Raw genomic sequence first — 25,414 nt, 5'->3', positions numbered from 1 at the left:
GAAAATAGAGCCGATCCATTCTATTGAAAATGACATACATTACACACAAGATAGTATCTATACATACATAGTCTATGTTAGACAGACATAGAGGTTACAGTTCAACTTCTGTAGGTCCTGCTTCTATAAAAACAAACAGTAAAAAGTATGGCAGCTCACAGATGGGGGAACACTTTAAAACTGCAGGGGGTGTTTTGAGTTTGTCTGTCTTTACAAGTGTGTGTCTTGACTCTCTCTCTCTCCGTGTGTGTGTGTGTGTGTGTTGGGTGAGATGGTCCTGGAGCGCAGACATCCACAGGTCAGTTAATGCATACTAGTGTGTGTGTGTCTCTGCGTGTGTTTGTGTGTGTGTGTCCGTGTCTAGTTAGGGGAGATGGTCCTGGAGCGTAGACATCCACAGGTCAGGTACTGCATAGCCTTCATGCTAACGTGCATCAGGGGCCCCAGGTTGAACAACATATGGTAGAAGGCGTGCACCGACAGGCCGCCCGTCTCGTCTGCGTACTTCAGTGCCACGATGGGCGTGTACAGAGGGTTGGTAAGGTTCCGGAACCGTGCAGAACTACCCTGCTCAATCACCTTCTTAGTGCACTACAGGAGAGGGAGAGAGACTAGTTAGTGTACTGGAGGAGAGGGAGAGAGACTAGTTAGTGTACTGGAGGAGAGGGAGGGAGACTAGTTAGTGTACTGGAAGAGAGGGAGAGAGACTAGTTAGTGCACTGGAGGAGAGGGAGAGAGACTAGTTAGTGCACTGTAGGAGCGGGAGAGAGACTAGTTTGTGTACTGGAGGAGCAGGAGAGAGACTAGTTAGTGTACTGGAAGAGAGGGAGAGAGACTAGTTAGTGCACTGGAGGAGCAGGAGAGAGGGAGAAAGATACACTAGTTAGTGCCGTGGAGAGAGGGAGAGAGAGTAGGGAGAGAGTAGATAGAGAGTAGGGAGAGAGTAGATATCGAGTAGAGAGAGTAGATAGAGAGAGTAGGGAGAGAGTAGAGAGAGTAGAGATAGAGTAGGGAGAGAGTAGAGAGAGAGAGTAGAGAGCGATAGACTATGCCACACACAGACAGGTGGACTAACCCTGGCGATGTCATCGGGGGTCTGTCCGAGCGTCTCAAAGATGTCGACGGAGGAGGGCAGGTAGACGTTTTTAAAGTAGTTGACGGTGTCTGCATCGGCCCCAGGGAACTCTTTCTGACGGACGTCCTGTATCATCTTAGATTCAAACTCTGTATGGACCGGGCCTGGCTCTATCATAGACATACTTGAGGGGAGGGAGAGGAAGGAGAGGAGATGGGGGAGGAAGGGAGAGGAGGAGGAGGAGGGAGGGAGAGGAGGGAAGGAGAGGAGGGAGAGGAAGGAGTGAGAGGAGGAAGGGAGAGGAGGGAAGGAGGGAAGGAGAGGAGGGAAGGAGGGGAGGGAGAGGAGGGAAGGAGAGGAGGAAGAGGAGGGAAGGAGAGGAGGGAGAGGAGGGAAGGAGAGGTGGGAAGGAGAGGAGGGAAGGAGAGGAGGGAGAGGAGAGGAGGGAAGGAGGGAAGGAGAGGAGGGACAGAGGGAGGGAGAGGAGGTAAGGAGAGGAGGTGGAGGAGGGAAGGAGAGGAGGGAAGGAGAGGAGGAAGAGGAGGGAAGGAGAGGAGGGAGAGGAGGGAAGGAGAGGTGGGAAGGAGAGGAGGGAAGGAGAGGAGGGAGAGGAGAGGAGGGAAGGAGGGAAGGAGAGGAGGGACAGAGGGAGGGAGAGGAGGTAAGGAGAGGAGGTGGAGGAGGGAAGGAGAGGAGGGAAGGAGAGGAGGGAAGGAGAGAAGGAGAGGAGGGACAGAGGGAGGGAGAGGAGGTAAGGAGAGGAGGTGGAGGAGGGAAGGAGAGGAGGGAAGGAGAGGAGGGAGAGGAGAAAAGGAGAGGAGAAAAGGAGAGGAGGGGGAGGAGAGGAGGGAGAGGAGAGGAGGGAAGGAGAGGAAGGAGAGGAGGGAAGGAAAGGAGGGAGAGGAGGGAGAGTAGAGGAGGGGGAGGAGGGGGAGGAGAGGAGGAAGAGGAGGGAGAGGAGAGGAGGGAGAGGAGGGAGAGGAGAGGAGGGAGAGGAGGGAGAGGAGGGAGAGGAGAGGAGGGAGAGGAGGGGGAGGAGGATAGGAGAGGAGGGAGAGGAGAGGAGGGAGAGAGAGGAGGGGGAGGAGGGAGAGGAGGGGGAGGAGGGAGAGGAGAGGAGGGGGAGGAGGGAAGGAGAGGAGGGGGAGGAGGGAAGGAGAGGAGGGGGACGAGGGAAGGAGAGGAGGGAGAGGAGGGAGAGGAGAGGAGGGGGAGGACGGAAGGAGAGGAGGGGAAGAGGGAGAAGGAGAGAGAGACAAGAATGGGGGGGTGAGAGGGACAGAGAGAGAAAAGGTGGTGGAGACGAACAGAAGAGAGATCATGTTTTTAATCGTATGCTTTAATTGGTTCGTCCCTGACAAATATATTAAATAAAGAAATTCATTTTGGGAAATGTAGTTGTCTTAGAGAAACTCACGTGACGTTAAACTTGAGCAGCTGTACAGCCAAACACTCACAAAACCCTTCCATGGCAAACTTAGAGGCAGCATACACGTCATTAAACACAACACCTGAGATGAGAGAATACTATTTTACTATTTTATTATGATCACATCTGTTGACAACCATTATGTAAAAAAACTAAAAGGGTTTCATTCCATAAACAGACACAATATTATATGAAACAGCGATTTCATTGGATTTCTTCACCATTATATCATATTCTGAACAGTTTATGATGTTGTACATATAATAATATGCCATTTAGCAGACGCATTTATCCAAAGCGACTTACAGTCATGGGGCATACATTTTTACGTATGGGTGGTCCCGGGATTGAACCCACTACCCTGGCGTTACAAGCGCCATGCTCTACCAATTGAGCTACAGAGGACCACATGGACCCACTGTAATCCTTCACCATCAAAACATAGACGTAGACATCACCTTTTCTGTGTTATTATGTTTGGTTCAGCAGATATTTAGAAAAATACATTGTCCGGCAATGGCATAATATAAAAATGTCCGCCAGGGGGCGTTTTGGCGATGCCTCCATATCTGAAAATGTTCAAGGCCTCAAACTCTGCAAGTGTACCGAGTTTCATGCTTTTATGAAAAAGTTAACATATCACCTCAAATTTGGCACATATCGCCTGGACCACTATGATGTGTGTCCCCTCATCTTTTTCATATCAATCAATCAATCAATCAATCAATCAATCAATCAATCAATCAGTAAAGCATAGTTCCGTACCCTGTAGTCCCATGACACTGCTGACCACTATGATGTGTCCTCCCTTCCTCTTCTTCATATCTGGCATCACCTCCTTGATCATCCTGATCACACCGAAGAAGTTGGTCTCAAACACACTCTTCATCTCAGCGATACTGATGCTTTCCACCGGTCCCACCAGCCCTATACCTGCATTATTAACTAGAGAGAGAGGGAGGAGGAGGGAGCGGAGAGGTGGGAGGGAGTGGACGGGAGAAGGAGGTGGGAGGGAGTGGATGGAAGAAGGAGGGGGGGAGAGAGAGAAGAGATGGAGAGGGGGAGGGGGGAGGGGGGAGAGAGAGAAGAGGTCGAGTGGGGGAAGGGAGAAGGAGGGGAGAGAGAGAAGAGGTAGAGGGGGAGGGAGAAGGGAGAAGGGGGGGAGAGAAGAGGTGGATAGGTGGAGGGGGGAGTGGGGAGAGAGAAGAAGTAGAGAGGGGGAGGGAGAAGGAGGGGAGAGAGAGAAGAGGTAGAGAGGGGGAGGGAGAAGGGGGGAGAGAAGAGGTAGAGAGGGGGAGGGGGGAGATATAAAAGAGTGGAGAGGGGGGGAGAGAGAGAAGAGGTGGAGAGGGGGAGAGAGAAGAGTGGAGAGGGGGAGGGAGAAGGAGGGGGGAAGAATAGGGAAAGAAGAAGGAAAGAGTGACAGCCATGTACATACAGGTGATCAGAGCGCTCCAGTCTCTTCAGTTGGGTTCCAGTCGTCACCACAGGGTGGGAGTAGAACCAAAGGTATTAGCCCAGTCCCTCTACACTGAGCTATAACCAGGTATTACCCCAGTCTCTCTCTACACTGAGCTATAACCAGGTATTAACCCAGTCTCTCTCTACACTGAGCTATAACCAGGTATTAACCCAGTCTCTCTCTACACTGAGCTATGACCAGGTATTAACCCAGTCTCTCTCTACACTGAGCTATAACCAGGTATTAGCCAGTCTCTCTACACTGAGCTATGACCAGGTATTAACCCAGTCTCTCTCTACACTGAGCTATAACCAGGTATTAACCCAGTCTCTCTCTACACTGAGCTATGACCAGGTATTAACCCAGTCTCTCTCTACACTGAGCTATGACCAGGTATTAACCCAGTCTCTCTCTACACTGAGCTATGACCAGGTATTAACCCAGTCTCTCTCTACACTGAGCTATAACCAGGTATTAGCCCAGTCTCTCTCTACACTGAGCTATGACCAGGCATTAGCCAGTCTCTCTCTACACTGAGCTATGACCAGGTATTAGCCCAGTCTCTCTCTACACTGAGCTATGACCAGGCATTAACCCAGTCTCTCTCTACACTGAGCTATGACCAGGTATTAACCCAGTCTCTCTCTACACTGAGCTATGACCAGGCATTAGCCAGTCTCTCTCTACACTGAGCTATGACCAGGTATTAGCCCAGTCTCTCTCTACACTGAGCTATGACCAGGCATTAGCCAGTCTCTCTCTACACTGAGCTATGACCAGGTATTAGCCCAGTCTCTCTCTACACTGAGCTATGACCAGGCATTAGCCCAGTCTCTCTCTACACTGAGCTATGACCAGGTATTAACCCAGTCTCTCTCTACACTGAGCTATGACCAGGCATTAGCCAGTCTCTCTCTACACTGAGCTATGACCAGGTATTAGCCCAGTCTCTCTCTACACTGAGCTATGACCAGGCATTAGCCAGTCTCTCTCTACACTGAGCTATAACCAGGTATTAGCCCAGTCTCTCTCTACACTGAGCTATGACCAGGCATTAGCCCAGTCTCTCTCTACACTGAGCTATAACCAGGCATTAGCCAGTCTCTCTCTACACTGAGCTATAACCAGGTATTAGCCCAGTCTCTCTCTACACTGAGCTATGACCAGGTATTAACCCAGTCTCTCTCTACACTGAGCTATAACCAGGTATTAACCCAGTCTCTCTACACTGAGCTATGACCAGGTATTAACCCAGTCTCTCTCTACACTGAGCTACGACCAGGTATTAACCCAGTCCCTATACACTGAGCTATGACCAGGTATTAGCCCAGTCTCGCTACACTGAGCTATGACCAGGTATTAGCCCAGTCTCTCTCTACACTGAGCTACGACCAGGTATTAACCCAGTCCCTATACACTGAGCTATAAACAGGTATTAACAAGTCTCTCTCTACACTGAGCTATAACCAGGTATTAGCCCAGTCTCTCTCTACACTGAGCTACGACCAGGTATTAACCCAGTCCCTATACACTGAGCTATGACCAGGCATTAGCCCAGTCTCTCTCTACACTGAGCTATAACCAGGTATTAGCCAGTCTCTCTCTACACTGAGCTATGACCAGGCATTAGCCAGTCTCTCTCTACACTGAGCTATGACCAGGCATTAGCACAGTCTCTCTCTACACTGAGCTATAACCAGGTATTAGCCCAGTCTCTCTCTACACTGAGCTATGACCAGGTATTAGCCAGTCTCTCTCTACACTGAGCTATGACCAGGTATTAACCCAGTCTCTCTCTACACTGAGCTATGACCAGGTATTAACCCAGTCCCTCTACACTGAGCTATAACCAGGTATTAGCCCAGTCTCTCTCTACACTGAGCTATAACCAGGTATTAACCCAGTCTCTCTCTACACTGAGCTATAACCAGGTATTAGCCCAGTCTCTCTACACTGAGCTATGACCAGGTATTAGCCAGTCTCTCTCTACACTGAGCTATGACCAGGTATTAGCCCAGTCTCTCTCTACACTGAGCTATAACCAGGTATTAACCCAGTCTCTCTCTACACTGAGCTATGACCAGGTATTAGCCAGTCTCTCTCTACACTGAGCTATGACCAGGTATTAGCCCAGTCTCTCTCTACACTGAGCTATGACCAGGCATTAACCCAGTCTCTCTCTACACTGAGCTATAACCAGGTATTAACCCAGTCTCTCTCTACACTGAGCTATAACCAGGCATTAACCCAGTCTCTCTCTACACTGAGCTATAACCAGGTATTAACCCAGTCTCTCTCTACACTAAGCTATAACCAGGTATTAGCCCAGTCTCTCTCTACACTGAGCTATAACCAGGTATTAACCCAGTCTCTCTCTACACTGAGCTATAACCAGGTATTAACCCAGTCTCTCTCTACACTGAGCTATAACCAGGTATTAACCCAGTCTCTCTCTACACTGAGCTATGACCAGGTATTAACCCAGTCTCTCTCTACACTGAGCTATAACCAGGTATTAACCCAGTCTCTCTCTACACTGAGCTATGACCAGGTATTAGCCCAGTCTCTCTCTACACTGAGCTATAACCAGGTATTAACCCAGTCCCTATACACTGAGCTATAACCAGGTATTAACCCAGTCCCTATACACTGAGCTATAACCAGGTATTAACCCAGTCTCTCTCTACACTGAGCTATAACCAGGTATTAACCCAGTCTCTCTCTACACTGAGCTATGACCAGGTATTAGCCCAGTCTCTCTCTACACTGAGCTATAACCAGGTATTAGCCAGTCCCTATACACTGAGCTATAACCAGGTATTAACCCAGTCCCTATACACTGAGCTACGACCAGGTATTAGCCCAGTCTCTCTCTACACTGAGCTATAACCAGGTATTAGCCCAGTCTCTCTCTACACTGAGCTATGACCAGGTATTAGCCCAGTCTCTCTCTACACTGAGCTATAACCAGGTATTAGCCCAGTCTCTCTCTACACTGAGCTATAACCAGGTATTAGCCAGTCTCTCTCTACACTGAGCTATGACCAGGTATTAACCCAGTCTCTCTCTACACTGAGCTATGACCAGGTATTAACCCAGTCTCTCTCTACACTGAGCTATGACCAGGCATTAGCCCAGTCTCTCTCTACACTGAGCTATGACCAGGTATTAGCCCAGTCTCTCTCTACACTGAGCTATAACCAGGTATTAGCCCAGTCTCTCTCTACACTGAGCTATAACCAGGTATTAGCCCAGTCTCTCTCTACACTAAGCTACGACCAGGTATTAGCCCAGTCTCTCTCTACACTAAGCTACGACCAGGTATTAGCCCAGTCTCTCTCTACACTGAGCTATGACCAGGTATTAGCCCAGTCTCTCTCTACACTGAGCTATAACCAGGTATTAGCCCAGTCTCTCTCTACACTGAGCTATAACCAGGTATTAGCCAGTCTCTCTCTACACTGAGCTATGACCAGGTATTAACCCAGTCTCTCTCTACACTGAGCTATGACCAGGTATTAACCCAGTCTCTCTCTACACTGAGCTATGACCAGGCATTAGCCCAGTCTCTCTCTACACTGAGCTATGACCAGGTATTAGCCCAGTCTCTCTCTACACTGAGCTATAACCAGGTATTAGCCCAGTCTCTCTCTACACTGAGCTATAACCAGGTATTAACCCAGTCTCTCTCTACACTGAGCTATAACCAGGTATTAACCCAGTCTCTCTCTACACTGAGCTATGACCAGGTATTAACCCAGTCTCTCTCTACACTGAGCTATAACCAGGTATTAACCCAGTCTCTCTCTACACTGAGCTATAACCAGGTATTAACCCAGTCCCTATACACTGAGCTATAACCAGGTATTAGCCCAGTCTCTCTCTACACTGAGCTATAACCAGGTATTAGCCCAGTCTCTCTCTACACTGAGCTATGACCAGGGCCTGTATAGTATATGTCAGCCATACTCAACTGGCGGACCCCGGTCCGGATCCGGACCTAGAAAAGGGTAAATACGGACCGCGGGTCCCGACTTTTTAGGAACTCAGTCGGGCTTTCAACTTACTGCTGTTGAGAGTTGCAATAGAAGAATGTACAAGGCTGATAAATGACAATATCCCTCCGGACCTTTGCCACCTAGGAAATGTGTGTGACCGGACCTTCTCAAATCGTAGTTGAGTACCCCTGGTATACGTCAAGCATCTAAGGAGTGATGATCTAGGGTCGGTTTTGCTTTCTAGATCACAATGAATAACACTACAATGACAGGGGGGGGGCAGATCCTAGATCAGCACTCCTAGTCCGAGACGCTTGATACATACGGCCCCTGACCTGAGGTCAGTTTTACTGTGGCGTCCCCAGTCTCTCAATGAACTATGATCTGAACTAAGATCAGTTTTGCGTGGTTTATCCCTATTGGTTAAAGTCAGGATCGAGGGAGGTTAAGATAGATGTGTGTAAGAGTTTTTATAGTTGAGAACGTACAACAACACATCGTCTTTTAGACCTTGAAAATGTCCTAAATGTCACCCTGATACCTACATAGTGCCCTACTTTTCACCAGAGCCCTGTGGGCCTATGCGCCCTGGTCAAAATAAGTGCGCTGTATAGGGAAATGGCACCCATTTGGGACGTACCCCTTCAGATACGTTTATACACTGCTCAAAAAAATAAAGGGAACACTTAAACAACACAATGTAACTCCAAGTCAATCACACTTCTGTGAAATCAAACTGTCCACGTAGGAAGCAACACTGATTGACAATAAATGTCACATGCTGTTGTGCAAATGGAATAGACAACAGGTGGAAATTATAGGCAATTAGCAAGACACCCCCAATAAAGGACTGGTTTTGCAGGTGGTGACCACAGACCACTTCTCAGTTCCTATGCTTCCTGGCTGATGTTTTGGTCACTTTTGAATGCTGGCGGTGCTTTCACTCTAGTGGTAGTATGAGACAGAGTCTACAACCCACACAAGTGGCTCAGGTAGCACAGCTCATCCAGGATGGCACATCAATGCGAGCTGTGGCAAGAAGGTTTGCTGTGTCTGTCAGCGTAGTGTCCAGAGCATGGAGGCTCTACCAGGAGACAGGCCAGTACATCAGGAGACGTGGAGGAGGCCGTAGGAGGGCAACAACCCAGCAGCAGGACTGCTACCTCCGCCTTTGTGCAAGGAGGAGCAGGAGGAGCACTGCCAGAGCCCTGCAAAATGACCTCCAGCAGGCCACAAATGTGCATGTGTCTGCTCAAACGGTCAGAAACAGACTCCATGAGGGTGGTATGAGGGCCCGACGTCCACAGGTGGGGGTTGTGCTTACAGCCCAACACCGTGCAGGATGTTTGGCATTTGCCAGAGAACACCAAGATTGGCAAATTCGCCACTGGCGCCCTGTGCTCTTCACAGATGAAAGCAGGTTCACACTGATCACGTGACAGACGTGACAGAGTCTGGAGACGCCGTGGAGAACGTTCTGCTGCCTGCAACATCCTCCAGCATGACCGGTTTGGCAGTGGGTCAGTCATGGTGTGGGGTGGCTTTTTTTGGGGGGCCGCACAGCCCTCCATGTGCTCGCCAGAGGTAGCCTGACTGCCATTAGGTACCGAGATGAGATCCTCAGACCCCTTGTGAGACCATATGCTGGTGCGGTTGGCCCTGGGTTCCTCCTAATGCAAGACAATGCTAGGCCTCATATGGCTGGAGTGTGTCAGCAGTTCCTGGAAGAGGAAGGCATTGATGCTATGGACTGGCCCGCCCGTTCCCCAGACCTGAATCCAATTGAGCACATCTGGGACATCATGTCTCGCTCCATCCACCAACGCCACGTTGCACCACAGACTGTCCAGGAGTTGGCGGATGCTTTAGTCCAGGTCTGGGAGACCTCCCTACAACGCCACCTCATCAGGAGCATGCCCAGGCGTTGTAGGGAGGTCATACAGGCACGTGGAGGCCACACACACTACTGAGCCTCATTTTGACTTGTTTTAAGGACATTACATCAAAGTTGGATCAGCCTGTAGTGTGGTTTTCCACTTTAATTTTGAGGGTGACTCCAAATCCAGACCTCCATGGGTTGATAAATTTGATTTCCATTGATAATTTTTTGTGATTTTGTTGTCAGCACATTCAACTATGTAAAGAAAAAAGTATTTAATAAGATTATTTCATTCATTCAGATCTAGGATGTGTTCTTTTAGTGTTCCATTTATTTTTTTGAGCAGTGCAGATTTTCAAATCATAAAAGTGTTCCTTAGTTATTGTGTTTTTATTTTGACAGAAGTGTTGCCTTGCGTCATGAAAAACAAAGCTGTTCCTTACTGAGTATGTAGAGATTAGGGGGCCATTTGGGACATAACCCCTTCAGATAAGTCCATAGACTTTCAAAAATCACAAAGATGTTCCTTACTTAGTACGTCTACATGTCTGTCCTTGATTCCGTTGATACACTGTTTGACTGACTCGTCCGTACACACGTCCAGCACAGCTAGAGAGAGGGTCTTCCCGTACGCATCACCCGCTGCCTCCACAAGCTTGTCTTTACGCTTCAGGTCTCGCATGGTGGCAATGACTGCAGAGAGAGAGGAGAGGGGGGAGAGAGGGGGGAGAGAGGGGGAGGGGGGGGGGAGAGGAGAGAGGGGAGAGGGAGGAGAGAGGAGAGAGGAGAGGGAGGGGGGAGTGAAAGGAGAGAGGGGGAGGGGGTGAGGAGAGGGGGGAGAGGGGGGAGAGAGGGGGGGAGTGGGGAGAGAGGGTGGGGGGGAGTGGGGAGAGAGGGGAGAGGGAGGAGAGAGGAGAGGGAGGGGGGAGTGAGAGGAGAGAGGGGTAAGGGAGGGGGAGAGGGAGGAGAGAGGGGGAGAGGGGGGAGGAGAGAGGGAGGGGGAGGTGGAGGGAGAGGAGAGGGAGAGAGAGAGGAGAGAGGGATGGAGAGAGAGGAGAGGGAGGAGAGAGAGGGGGAGAGAGGAGAGGGAGGAGAGATATGTCCAGAGAGAGAGAGAGGAGAGAGAGAGATGCACACAGAGAGAGAGAGAGAGAGAGAGAGAGAGAGAGAGAGAGAGAGAGAGAGAGAGAGAGAGAGGGGGGAGATAGATGTACAGAGAGAGAGAGATGAGAGAGAGGGAGAGAGATGTAGAGAGAGAGAGAGAGAGAGAGAGAGAGAGAGAGAGAGAGAGAAAGAGAGAGGGAGAGCGAGAGAGGGAGGGGGGGGAGAAAGATAATAGGGTCAAACAGAGTTCACTGGATTAAACCTGATATTGAGTAAACATAGATTACACTGTGTGTCTGTGTGGAATGTGTATGTTGAGCGGTCAAGGAGAGGAGGAGAGGAAAGGGGGGATGCAAACATCAACAATCAAGACAGGAAGGAGAGAGAGAGAGAGCGAGAGAGAGAGAGAGAGAGAGAGCGAGAGAGAGAGAGAGAGAGAGAGAGAGACAGAGAGAGAGAGAGAGAGAGAGAGACAGAGAGAGAGAGAGAGAGAGAGAGAGAGAGAGAGAGAGAGAGGAGGAGGGGGGGGGACAGAGAGAGAGACGTGAACTAAGAGGCAGAAAGAGAGAAGGAATTGTGTGAGGGAGAGAAAGGAGGGTTGAAATTGTCATTCTGAGAATATATATATATATATTTTTTGTATGGAAACCACATTCTATAAGACATTATTGTGCAATAAGATAGCAGCCAGACGGCCCTAAACTACCTGTTCCTCATGTGTCTCCTGTCTATTATACTATTCTATAGATAGCAGCAGGACGGCCCTAAACTACCTACACCTCACGTCCCTGCTGTCCGATTTAGCCCTGGCACTGTGGTCTGATCTTATTATGGGGCTAGCTTAGCGTTAGCGGGAATACCCATCCCACCCCACCCTCCGGCTCTCCCGCGGCCCAGGATGACGCCCTCTAAGTGGGGCCCCTCCTGGAGGTTTAGGTATTGTCCGCCAGGCATTATGACACAGAGAGCAGTGGTAAAGCTCCTACTCTTACTGATTGGTCTCAGGTTAAGCAGGGATGAGACAGAATAACCATGATGTGTAAGAAACATACACAGGGCCTTGCATAGCCTTGACTGCAGACAGACAATCATGTAACCGTGCTGTGTGTTATAACCTGCTATGTAACTGTTCTCTCCTATGAGTACCAGTGGTATAACCTGCTATGTAACTGTTCTCTCCTATGTGTGTCAGTGGTTTAACCTGCTATGTAACTGTTCTCTCCTATGAGTACCAGTGTTATAACCTGCTATGTAACTGTTCTCTCCTATGAGTACCAGTGTTATAACCTGCTATGTAAGTGATGTACGTTGTGTATCAGTGGTATAACCTGCTATGTAGGTGATATTTGTTGTGTATCAGTGGTATTTCCACACACAGTCACTTACAGACAGTTACACGTACATAGTTACAGCTACACTTACAGTTTGCATAACAGTTAGAGTTATTGTTACAAAAACACTTACGTACACGGACAATCATGTAACCCTGCTGTGTAAGTGTTGAAACCTGCTGTGTAAGTGTTGAAACCTGCTGTGTAAGTGTTGAAACCTGCTGTGTAAGTGTTGAACCCTGCTGTGTAAGTGTTGAACCCTGCTGTGTAAGTGTTGAACCCTGCTGTGTAAGTGTTGAACCCTGCTGTGTAAGTGTTGAACCCTGCTGTGTAAGTGTTGAACCCTGCTGTGTAAGTATCAAATGGCACCCTATTCCCTACATAGTGCACTACTTTAGACCATAAATCATGTTTTTTTTTATATAGAGATAGATCATAAACTACAGGTTTTTATAATTCAATATATCTGACTGTTTGGACATAACCTACTGTCATCACCATTAGGCAGAGGTACACCACACACACACACACACACACACACACACACACACACACACACACACACACACACACACACATACACACACACACATACAGACTTTATGTCTCACACATACAGTGCCTTCGGAAAGTATTCATACCCCTGGATTTATTCCACATTTTGTTGTGTTACAGGCTGAATTCAAAATGGATTAAATAGTTGTTATTTTTTGCTCAGCCATCTACACACAATACGCCATAATCACAAAGTGAAAACATGTTTTGAGAAAATTTGCATATTTATTGAAAATGAAATATAGAAACATCTACAGTGGGGAGAACAAGTACCATAACCAGATCAATGTGGAGCTATATACAGGGAGTACCAGTACCAGATCAATGTGCAGAGGTACAATGTATTTGAGGTAGATGTGTACATGAAGGCAGAGTAAAGTGACTAGGCATTAGGATAGATAATAATAAGGTATTTGAGGTAGATACAGTGGGGAGAACAATTATTTGATACACTGCCGATTTTGCAGGTTTTCCTACTTACTAAGCATGTAGAGGTCTGTAATTTTTATCATAGGTATACTTCAACTGTGAGAGACGGAATCTAAAACAAAAATCCAGAAAATCACATTGTATGATTTTTAATTAATTAATTTGCATTTTATTGCAATTACAGCCCTCCACATGCTTTGTAAGTAGGAAAACCTGCAAAATCGGCAGTGTATCAAATACTTGTTCTCCCCACTGTAATTTACATCAGTATTCTCACCCCTGAGTGAATACTTTGAAGAAGCATCTTTGGCAGCGATTACAGTTGTGAGTCTTTCTGGGTAAGTCTCTAAGAGCTTTCCAATCCTGGATTGTACAACCTTTGCCCATTATTATTTTCAAAATTCTTCAAGTGCTGTCAAATTGGTTTATGATCATTGCTAGACAACCATTTTCAGGTCTTGCCATAGATTTTTAAGTAGATTTAAGTCAAAACTGTAATTCAGTCACTCAGGATCATTCACTGCCTTCTTGGTAAGCAAATCCAGTGTAGATTTGGCCTTGTGTTTTAGGTTATTGTCCCGCTGAAAGGTGAATTCATCTCCCAGTATCTGGTGGAAAGCAGACTGAACCAGGTTTTCCTCTAGGATTTTGCCTGTGCTTAGCTCCATTCAATTTCTTTTTTATCCTGAAAAACTCCCCAGTCCTTAACGATTACAAGCATACCCATAACATGATGCAGACACCACTATGCTTGAAAATATGGCGAGTGGTACTCAGTAATGTGTTATATTGGATTTGCCCCAAACAAAACACTTTGCATTCTGGAAAAAAAGTTAATTGCTTTGCCACATTTTTTGCAGTATTACTTTAGTGCCTTGTTGCAAACAGGATGCATGTTTTGGAATATTTTTGTTCTGTACAAGCTTCCTTCTTTTCACTCTGTAAATTAGGTTAGTATTGTGGAGTAACTACAATGTTGTTGATCCATCCTCAGTTTTCTCCTATCACAGCCATTAAACTCTGTTTTAAAGTCACCATTGACCTCATGGTGGAATCCTTTCCTCTCCGGCAGCTGAGTTAGGAACGACACCATCCAAAGTGTAATTAATAACTTCAACATGCTCAAAGGGATATTCAATGTCTGCTTTTTTTTTTTACCCATCTTTACCCTTCATCGCAAGGCATTGGAAAACCTCCCTGGTCTTTGTGGTTGAATCTGTGTTTGAAATTCACTGCTTGACTGAGGGACCTTACAGATAATTGTATGTGTGAGGTACAGAAATGAGGTATTCATTACAAAATCATGTTAAACACTACTATTGCACACAGAGTGAGTCCATGCAACTTATTATGTGACTTGTTAAGCACAGTTTTACTCGTGAATTTATTTAGGCTTGCCATAACAAAGGGGTTGAATACTTATTGACCTAAGACATTTCAGCTTTTCATTTTGTATTAATTTGTAACAATTTAAAAATGCATAATTCCACTTTGACACTATGGGATATTGTGTGTAGGCCAGTGACAAAAACATCTAAATTGTATCCATTTGTAATTCAGGCTGTAACACAACAAAATGTGGAAAAAGTAAAGGGGTGTCAATACTTTCTGAATGTACTGGGGGTTACTCTCTTACCGTGATAGCGCTGTTTCTCGTCCTTGGCGAGCATCACCGCCATCCTCAGCCCGATCCCGGAGGAGCAACCGGTGATCAGCACCACTTTTTGTCCTGTGCTCGACATGGCTCTCCTAACGTTTTTCCCTTAACGTTCAAATAACTAACTAACGTCGCTTCTCTTCTCTCTCCAGTTGGCACATCGGGACTGAGCAAGCAGCAGCGCAAGCTGTGGCAAGATGACAGGGGCTTTGAGTTGAGTGCCACTGTAAGCGGATAACACACACACGCACACACACACACTCACGCACGCACACACACACACACACACACACACACATACACACACACACACACACACAGCGCTGCAGAGTCACAGGGATAGCAAACACAAGCCCTGCACGAGGATTATCTAACCGGTAGGCTACACTGTCGGTTGGTCATCTGGTGCGGCTTCCCCGCCTCATCTGTTGAGCTCAATAGAACAGTATTGACTAGGCCAGAGATGGGGTCTGTTGTTTACTGTTGCGAGTTAGAATAGTAGAATGCACAAGGTGCAATTTCGAAATTTGGTTGCACATTAGCAGTTTTTCTGTTGTTATTTCAGTCATTGATAGTCACTCAATTAACCCATGTCAGCTAACAGTTTTTAGATGGGTATATTAGTCTACCAGCCAGCTGTCTAAACTTCTAGTAATCATGGTCGAATTACCACCTGGGGGCCCCCATTGATTTTGTTAGTCATTCTCACTCAGATATCACATTAAGAACTGTAAACATTTCTCTCCATCCTATGGCAAAATGTGTAGAATTGCAGCTAACTTACTTTAAAACCTCAACATGTTCTCTACACCGCATGGCAAACTGGGTAGAATTGCAACACATAACTCGTGGGACGGCGGCTGCGGCGCGACTGGGGCCCATCATGATGAGTTCAGATTTTTTGTGGCCCCCACCCCCATCAAAGTTGCCAATCCCTGGACTAGGCTATATATCCATGACAAGGAAAAACTAACAATAATAATATAATATTAAGCAGACGCTTTTATCCAAAGCGACTTACAGTCATGTGTGCATACATTTTAACGTATGGGTGGTCCCGGGGATCTAACCCACTACCCTGGCGTTACAAGCGCCATGCTCTACCAATTGAGCTACAGAGGACCACATGTACTACTCTGGTGGATAAAGACTGAGTTTACAGAACAGTATGCTGCCTACACTATGAAACGTGCAAGATTTTAGGAAACACTGATTGCGAATAAAATTATTAATATTTGTTTTTAGTAATTTAACGTTTTTTAATGGCAACTTTTTAAAATAACTAATAATGCTGAAAGACTTCTAAATTTACCTAAATAAATAAAAAACTTAATCTTTGAACAAATTGTGATCATCACTGCCTGGTTAAAAGACCAATTAGGTTACCGTTTATTAATATTATATATTAATATGTTGGCTTAGATTGAACATTTTGGGGCGGCAGGTAGCTTAGTGGTTAAGAGCGTTGTGCCAGTAACCGAAAGGTCGCTGGGTCTAATCCCCGAGCCGACTAGGTGAAAAATCTGTCAATGTGCCCTTGAGCAAGGCACTTAACCCTGATTGCTCCTGTAAGTTGCTCTGGATAAGAGTGTCTGCTAAATGACTAACATGTAAATGTAATATATTAATATGTTGGCTTAGATTGAACATTTAGACATAATATATTAATATGTTGGCCTAGGTTGAACAGTTAGACATTGGCAGTTTTTTTTAACCCAAATGTATCTTGTGTTTAATTGATTTTAACCTGATTCCATTTCAGACCATTTTTATTAATCACTTTCAGATCTTTATATTAGATGAAAACTGCTCAGACACCTCTGTAGCTCAACTGGTAGAGCATGGTGCTTATAACGCCAGGGTTGTGGGTTCGATCCCCGGGACCACCCATACGTGAAAATGTATGCGCACATGACTGTAAGTCGCTTTGGATAAAAGCGTCTGCTAAATGGCATTATTATTACAGTATCTCCGGTTGATCCTTGTGGTGAAGCTTTGGTGAAAGTGCTGAGGTTTGGCGCCACCGTGTGGCCTAGATATCTAATTAAAGAGGAAAACAGAAAGTAATTAATGTCAGATACTCAATGACAAGATGGTCTTGTCTCTTCCTTAACAATGGGAGTTGTTGTCGCAAAGGAGGGAAAGCAGGCGGTCTGCTTATCGTGGACAGATATTTGACGAGAGTGAAGGAGATTGGCCTCTTCCTCTCTGTCTAAGTCTAGAAAGATGTCAGAATACAGATATGATGTCATCGTTTTAGCACTAGGCTTGCACAACCACAGTTTTCAAAACAAACAATCAGCTCAATTTATTTATTTTACCTTTATTTAACTAGGCAAGTCAGTTAAGAACAAATTCTTATTTACAATGATGGCCTACACCGGCCAAACCTGGACGACGCTGGGCCAATTGTGCGCTGCCCTATGGGACTCCCAATCACGGCCGGTTGTGATACAGCCTGGAATTGAACCAGGGAGTCTGTAGTGACGCCTCAAGCACTGAGATGCAGTGCCTTAGACCGCTGCGCCACTCGGGAGCCCAACTTGATCAAATTGTTTAATCAGCTCAATCAACTTGATCAGATTGTTTAATCAGCTCAATCAACTTGATCAGATTGTTTAATCAGCTCAATCAACTTGATCAGATTGTTTAAACAGCTCAATCAACTTGATCAGATTGTTTAATCAGCTCAATCAACTTGATCAGATTATTTAATCAGCTCAATCAACTTGATCAGTTTGTTTAATCAGCTCAATCAACTTGATCAGATTGTTTAATCAGCACAATCAACTTGATCAGATTGTTTAATCAGCTCAATCAACTTGATCAGATTGTTTAATCAGCTCAATCAACTTGATCAGATTGTTTAATCAGCTCAATCAACTTGATCAGATTGTTTAATCAGATCAATCAACTTGATCAGATTGTTTAATCAGCTCAATCAACTTGATCAGATTGTTTAATCAGCTCAATCAACTTGATCAGATTGTTTAATCAGCTCAATCAACTTGATCAGATTGTTTAATCAGCTCAATCAACTTGATCAGATTGTTTAATCAGCTCAATCAACTTGATCAGATTGTTTAATCAGCACAATCAACTTGATCAGATTGTTTAATCAGCACAATCAACTTGATCAGATTGTTTAATCAGCACAATCAACTTGATCAGATTGTTTAAATTGCCAGCGTCTTGGGATCATGTAGCCCTAAACTGTACTCATGCAGATACAAAACAACAGTAGTAGCCAATAAGGAGATGAAGCTACAACAGGACAAACTTAACAAACATAAATGCATTGAAGACGACATCTTGCTCGTCCAACATTGATTTGGATTCAATCGATTGAAATGTGTTTTATTTTTTTATCAATATTCATTGACCAGATGATCACACACACACATGCACGCACGCACACACACACACACACACACACACACACACACACACACACACACACACACACACACACACACACACACACACACACACACACACACACTACCTGAGGGAAGAGGGTAGATCACCTTGGAACTATGGAATATATCTACAGCAGGGAAAGGGGGAATGTGTGTGTGTGTGTGTGTGTGTGTGTGTGTGTGTGTGTGTGCGTGTGTGTGTGTGTGTGTGTGTGTGTATCTTTTAGTCACCTGGATACCTGCTGGCTCCTCACATCTCAACATGTTTATGTGCCTGCGTCCAAAATGGCCCCCTATTCCCTGTGTAGTGCACCACTTTAGACCAGGGCCCTATAAGGTATAGGGGGCCATTTGGGACAGAACCTGTGTGTTAAAGTGTGGTGTGGGGAAGAGGGAGGGAGAGAGAGAGAGAGAGAGAGAGAGAGAGAGAGAGAGAGAGGAGAGAGAGAGAGAGAGAGAGAGAGAGAGAGAGAGAGAGAGAGAGAGAAGAGAGAGAGAGAGAGCGAGAGAGAGAGAGAGAGAGAGAGAGAGAGAGAGAGAGAGAGAGAGAGAGAGAGAGAGAGAGAGACAGAGAGAGAGACAGACAGACAGACAGACAGACAGACAGACAGACAGACAGACAGACAGACAGACAGACAGACAGACAGACAGACAGAGAGAGAGAGAGAGAGAGAGAGAGAGAGAGAGAGAGAGAGAGAGGAGAGAGAGAGAGAGAGAGAGAGAGAGAGAGAGAGAGAGAGAGAGAGAGAGAGAGAGAGAGAGAGAGAGAGAGAGAGACAGACAGACAGACAGACAGACAGACAGACAGACAGACAGACAGACAGACAGACAGACAGACAGAGAGAGAGAGAGAGAGAGAGAGAGAGAGAGAGAGAGAGAGAGAGAGAATAAAATAATCTGTGTGAAAGCATTGAGAAACAATGTCAGCTTTAGCCAGTTTGTCAATCCTGAGTTAAGAACAGATGTGCTACATTAGAGAGGTTATCTTGTTCCATAGAATGGAGGAGGGCAGGAGAGAGAGAGAGAGAGAGGAAGAGAAGGGAGAGAGAGAGAGAGAGGAAGAGGAAGGGATAGAGAGAGAGAGAGAGGAAGAGGAAGGGATAGAGTGTGACTGACTGGTGTTCCAACAGAGGTCTCCTGTAAGCCACATGACTATGTTAGCCCACTGACTTCACTGAGTTTAAGCCAAGGTATTGGCTGGGGGAGCAACTCTAATATTTAGGTCTCTAATATTTAGGTCTCTAATATTTAGGTCTCTAATATTTAGGTCTTGAACGCTAACGGTTATTCATACTATTCACGGAACTACCTCCGTTACAAGAGGAAGGAGGAAGATGGCTGAGGAAGAGGAGAGGAGGAAAACTAGAGGAGAGAGAAGATCACTGATCTATGATGAATCAACCTTCAGACACAATGTCAGGATTCACTGATCTATGATGAATCAACCTTCAGACACAATGTCAGGATTCACTGATCTATGATGAATCAACCTTCAGACACAATGTCAGGATTCACTGATCTATGATGAATCAACCTTCAGACACAATGTCAGGATTCACTGATCTATGATGAATCAACCTTCAGACACAATGTCAGGATTCACTGATCTATGATGAATCAACCTTCAGACACAATGTCAGGATTCACTGATCTATGATGAATCAACCTTCAGACACAATGTCAGGATTCACTGATCTATGATGAATCAACCTTCAGACACAATGTCAGGATTCACTGATCTATGATGAATCAACCTTCAGAGACAATGTCAGGATTCAGTACAGGAGAGACCTGGGGCTGTGTGACTCTATCTGCCTCCAGACACAACGTATTCACTATAAAAACCTCTGTATCCTCATGAACTGATAGCTCTTATCCTTACACACACACACACACACACACACACACACACACACACACACACACACACACACACACACACACACGTACACACGTACACACACACACACAACACACACACAGACACACACACACACACACACACACACACACACACAGACCAGACAGACAGACAGACACACACAGACACACACACACACACACACTCATATCAACTGGCTCACTGTTTATCCACATTAAAAGTGATGAAACATGAAGGTTGATTACAACCCTGACTGGAAGCAGAGAGCCTTACAGAATCCTCCCCTTAAATAGTAATCCTTAGGCGGTGTGTATGAGTGGTGTGTGAGTGTGTGTGTGTGTGTGTAAGGAGCGGGTTGGGCAGAGACAGGCAGTGGAATTTGGAATCTGCAGCAGCATATTTTTATTAGCAGGGCAGCACAGTTTTCCTGTCCTAGCTTGCTTGCTTGCGTGTGTGTGTGTGTGTGTGTGTGTGTGTGTGTGTAGTAATGGAACACTGTAAAGAAAATCTACATGTTTCAGCTCATCATGATTAAGTAACTGCTTCCACAGCTTTATATAGTTTACTCCACTTTATGGTCAAAGTGTTTCCTGTTGGCACAAACTTAGCTACAACTTGAGAAAACATTTTGTAAAAATTCAGTCAATTTAAAATTATGTGTTTGCTCAACTTGTCTCATATGTTCATTCAACTATAAATTATTAGTTGGGCATCTTAACTTAAAAAGGCTGTTCAAATGGTTACATACACACACAGTGCTTTTAACATTCAATGTTTTTTCAATTTACATATTTGACGCACGTTGATATTGTTCATGTTCATTTATACAGTAATTATTATTTAACATGTCCTCTCCTGGGATTTGAACTCACAACCTCTTGGTTCATGGCCTTCCGATCTTCAGGACCATGTCTGTGTCAGCACCGTGTCTGTGTCAGGACCATGTCTGTGTCAGGACCGTGTCTGTGTCAGCACCATGTCTGTGTCAGCACCATGTCTGTGTCAGCACCATGTCTGTGTCAGCACCGTGTCTGTGTCAGGACCATGTCTGTGTCAGGACCGTGTCTGTGTCAGCACCATGTCTGTGTCAGCACCATGTCTGTGTCAGGACCATGTCTGTGTTAGCACCGTGTCTGTGTCAGGACCATGTCTGTGTCAGCACCATGTCTGTGTCAGCACCATGTCTGTGTCAGGACCGTGTCTGTGTCAGCACCATGTCTGTGCAGTGGCGTGTATTCATGGATGCCAAGGGAAGCCAGGCTTCCCCAAACAATTGACCAAGAAAAAAAGAAAATGAAATACAATAATGTATCTTTCGTCTCTTTCTGTTTCATAATCTCCCTTCAATTCACCGGAGAAAGCATCCGAGCGAGCGAAACAGCGCCCCTCTGTCTCTGTATGTGTAGACCATCTATATGATGCTGTCTGGTCAAAAAGAGTATGACATGTTGCCGACCGTAGCATTGAATGCAAGGGAAACCAGCGAGCATTTGGCCTCCCTTGAAATAATAGCCAATAAGCGTTGAGCTAAACTGTGAATGGTCCTGGCGCACCAAAAAAAAGTGTCAAGTGAAGCCAGTTTGGATTCTGCTTCACTCCAATCACATCGCATCAAGAGAAATACGTCATTGACAGAAACAACTTGAATTGTTGCATCTTGTTGTGTTGTTGTCTTCCGGTGGTTAGCTAGCTAGCTAAAATTGGTCCTTTCCTAAATTAGCCATGGATGGAGATGGGGATTTGGACTTGGGGTTTTACTTCATTGTCCGTACTGGCCAATGATTATAATGGCGATTCTGATCCAACCATTAATTCATACGTGGTTGTGCCCCTGGCCTGAGAGTATGGAAGTTCAATATGTAGCTTGATGTACAGTGGGGAAAAAAAGTATTTAGTCAGCCACCAATTGTGCAAGTTCTCCCACTTCAAAATATGAGAGAGGCCTGTAATTTTCATCATAGGTACACGTCAACTATGACAGACAAATTGAGGGGAAAAAATCCAGAAAGTCACATTGTAGGATTTTTTATGAATTTATTTGCAAATTATGGTGGAAAATAAGTATTTGGTCACCTACAAACAAGCAAGATTTCTGGCTCTCACAGACCTGTAACTTCTTCTTTAAGAGGCTCCTCTGTCCTCCACTCGTTACCTGTATTAATGGCACCTGTTTGAACTTGTTATCAGTATAAAAGACACCTGCCACAACCTCAAACAGTCACACTCCAAACTCCACTATGGCCAAGACCAAAGAGCTGTCAAAGGACACCAGAAACAAAATTGTAGACCTGCACCAGGCTGGGAAGACTGAATCTGCAATAGGTAAGCAGCTTGGTTTGAAGAAATCAACTGTGGGAGCAATTATTAGGAAATGGAAGACATACAAGACCACTGATAATCTCCCTCGATCTGGGGCTCCACGCAAGATCTCACCCCGTGGGGTCAAAATGATCACAAGAACGGTGAGCAAAAATCCCAGAACCACACGGGGGGACCTAGTGAATGACCTGCAGAGAGCTGGGACCAAAGTAACAAAGCCTACCATCAGTAACACACTACGCCGCCAGGGACTCAAATCCTGCAGCGCCAGACGTGTCCCCCTGCTTAAGCCAGTACATGTCCAGGCCCGTCTGAAGTTTGCTAGAGTGCATTTGGATGATCCAGAAGAGGATTGGGAGAATGTCATATGGTCAGATGAAACCAAAATAGAACTTTTTGGTAAAAACTCAACTCGTCGTGTTTGGAGGACAAAGAATGCTGAGTTGCATCCAAAGAACACCATACCTACTGTGAAGCATGGGGGTGGAAACATCATGCTTTGGGGCTGTTTTTCTGCAAAGGGACCAGGATGACTGATCCGTGTAAAGGAAAGAATGAATGGGGCCATGTATCGTGAGATTTTGAGTGAAAACCTCCTTCCATCAGCAAGGGCATTGAAGATGAAACGTGGCTGGGTCTTTCAGCATGACAATGATCCCAAACACACCGCCCGGGCAACGAAGGAGTGGCTTCGTAAGAAGCATTTCAAGGTCCTGGAGTGGCCTAGCCAGTCTCCAGATCTCAACCCCATAGAAAATCTTTGGAGGGAGTTGAAAGTCCGTGTTGCCCAGCGACAGCCCCAAAACATCACTGCTCTAGAGGAGATCTGCATGGAGGAATGGGCCAAAATAACAGCAACAGTGTGTGAAAACCTTGTGAAGACTTACAGAAAACGTTTGACCTGTGTCATTGCCATCAAAGGGTATATAACAAAGTATTGAGAAACTTTTGTTATTGACCAAATACTTATTTTCCACCATAATTTGCAAATAAATTCATTACAATCCTACAATGTGATTTTCTGGATTTTTTTCTTCTAATTTTGTCTGTCATAGTTGACGTGTACCTATGATGAAAATTACAGGCCTCTCCCATCTTTTTAAGTGGGAGAACTTGCACAATTGGTGGCTGACTAAATACTTTTTTTCCCCACTGTAGTAGGATAATGCTAACTAGCTAATGTTGCCCATGAAAGGAAATTAGGCTAGCGAGCAAGCATTTTAGCCAGGTAGCCTAGGACAACAAAAAATAAAAGCGTGTCATAGACCATTTCGTCAACATGAAAGAGAGGAGGATGGCATTGACTCAAGTTGGGTGAGTCAACATGTTTTTTCTACTTGCACAAACGCACACACACACACACACACACACACACACACACACACACACACACACACACACACACACACAAATCAAAACCATGGCAAATCAGAACCATGGACAGCCACATCATATTTAGCTTTTGTTGATTGGACTAAATTGTTTTTGGTATCTTTTAGTTGTCACTGTATTAGACTAAGCAGAGGTGATTTGATGATGTTGAAGTTGAAATGGTGCTGGAATAGTGGAGGCATGTATGTCAATGTGTATTAAATATGTAAGTTGAAAACATTGTATGTTAAAATCACGGTGTGTGTGTGTAACTAGTTCCCCAGCCTTCTTTAAGTAAATAATAATTTCTAGTTGAATGAACATATAAGACAATTTGACCAAACACATCATTTTAAGTTGACTTAATTTTTGCCTAAGTTTTCTCAAGTTGGAGATACGTTTGGGTGAACACATTTTTAGTTCACCGAACACTTGGACTGAAAATTATAAACTTAATAATAATTAGTTGAAACAACAGTGAAAGAGGCAGGTAATAAGATGAAGTAGGTTAGTTGTGCATGTTCCATGTCTTTTGCATTGGACCAATTATAACATGCAAATAATGAGCTAAAACTGTGAGAGAAAGAGAGAGAGCGAGAGAGAGAGGGAGAGAGAGAGAGACATAGAGACAGAGAGAGAGAGAGAGAGAGAGAGAGGAGAGAGAGAGAGAGACATAGAGACAGAGAGAGAGAGAGAGAGAGAGAGAGAGAGAGAGAGAGAGAGAGAGAGGGAGAGACATAGAGACAGAGAGAGAGAGAGAGAGAGAGAGAGAGAGAGAGAGAAAGTGTCTTGGGGGTAAATCAAAGGAGTTAATTGCTGCTGTTGATGAACGGTTGCACGAGCTGGTTCCACACACACTGTAATGTATGAGCCTTGTCTTCAACAGGCACGAGACAACCGCTTGTTAACCGCAACAACTCCGCTCCCTGCGCGAGATAATCTTCTGGGAGGGAGGGATCAAAGGAAGAGAGAGAGAGAAGAGAGAGAGAGAGAGAGAGAGAGAGAGAGAGAGAGAGAGAGAGAGAGAGAGAGAGAGAGAGAGAGAGAGAGAGAGAGAGAGAGAGAGAGAGAGAGAGAGAGAGAGAGAGAGAAAGAAGTTTGAAGAGTTGACTGGTTGCAGTGGGTGAACGAATATTGGTTTTTTTTCAGGAGGAAATAAATACAATAAAAGGGATTTGCTTTATATTTCTGACTTTTTGTCCATCAAAAGGATAAGAACCGGATAAGAAAGAGAAGAGAAAAGAGGGGAGAAAAGAAAGAGCGGGGGAAAAGGATTCAACGTTTTGTTGGATGTGTTTCCTTTAGGTCAAACTCCACCAATTTCTTAACAGAAGTTGACTTCGAACCGGATAACGATTATCGGGATATAACCAGTTCCAGTTTTTACCGTTTGCCGCGCACGATATCATTACCACATCCACCTGGTCACTGCGCGCTCCCAGACATGGACGCAGGTCCTTGCAGCAGCCGATAAGCACACGCGCTATACCCGCGCAGTCTCGAG

The 25,414-nt window shown here is 45.5% G+C and overlaps 1 protein-coding gene across 1 annotated transcript; it reads right to left on the bottom strand.

Annotated features, from left to right (window-relative positions):
- Positions 1-360: 360 nt before the first annotated feature.
- On the bottom strand, positions 361-15,004 carry LOC311124694 (retinol dehydrogenase 8-like; the record flags this gene model as incomplete). The annotated part of the gene is made up of 6 exons (XM_084198797.1): positions 361-591; positions 1,076-1,259; positions 2,493-2,586; positions 3,270-3,449; positions 10,375-10,536; positions 14,899-15,004. 6 exons carry the CDS (start codon positions 15,002-15,004, stop codon positions 361-363), a joined length of 957 nt encoding a protein of 318 aa, XP_084054923.1.
- Between the last annotated feature and the right edge of the window lie 10,410 nt (positions 15,005-25,414).

This window comes from Coregonus lavaretus (assembly GCF_964263955.1).
Source record: "Coregonus lavaretus genome assembly, contig: HAP1_SCAFFOLD_79, whole genome shotgun sequence".
Lineage (NCBI taxonomy): Eukaryota > Metazoa > Chordata > Actinopteri > Salmoniformes > Salmonidae > Coregonus > Coregonus lavaretus.
Note: the sequence above shows the minus strand (reverse complement) of the source record. Positions and strands in the feature narration are given on the sequence as shown.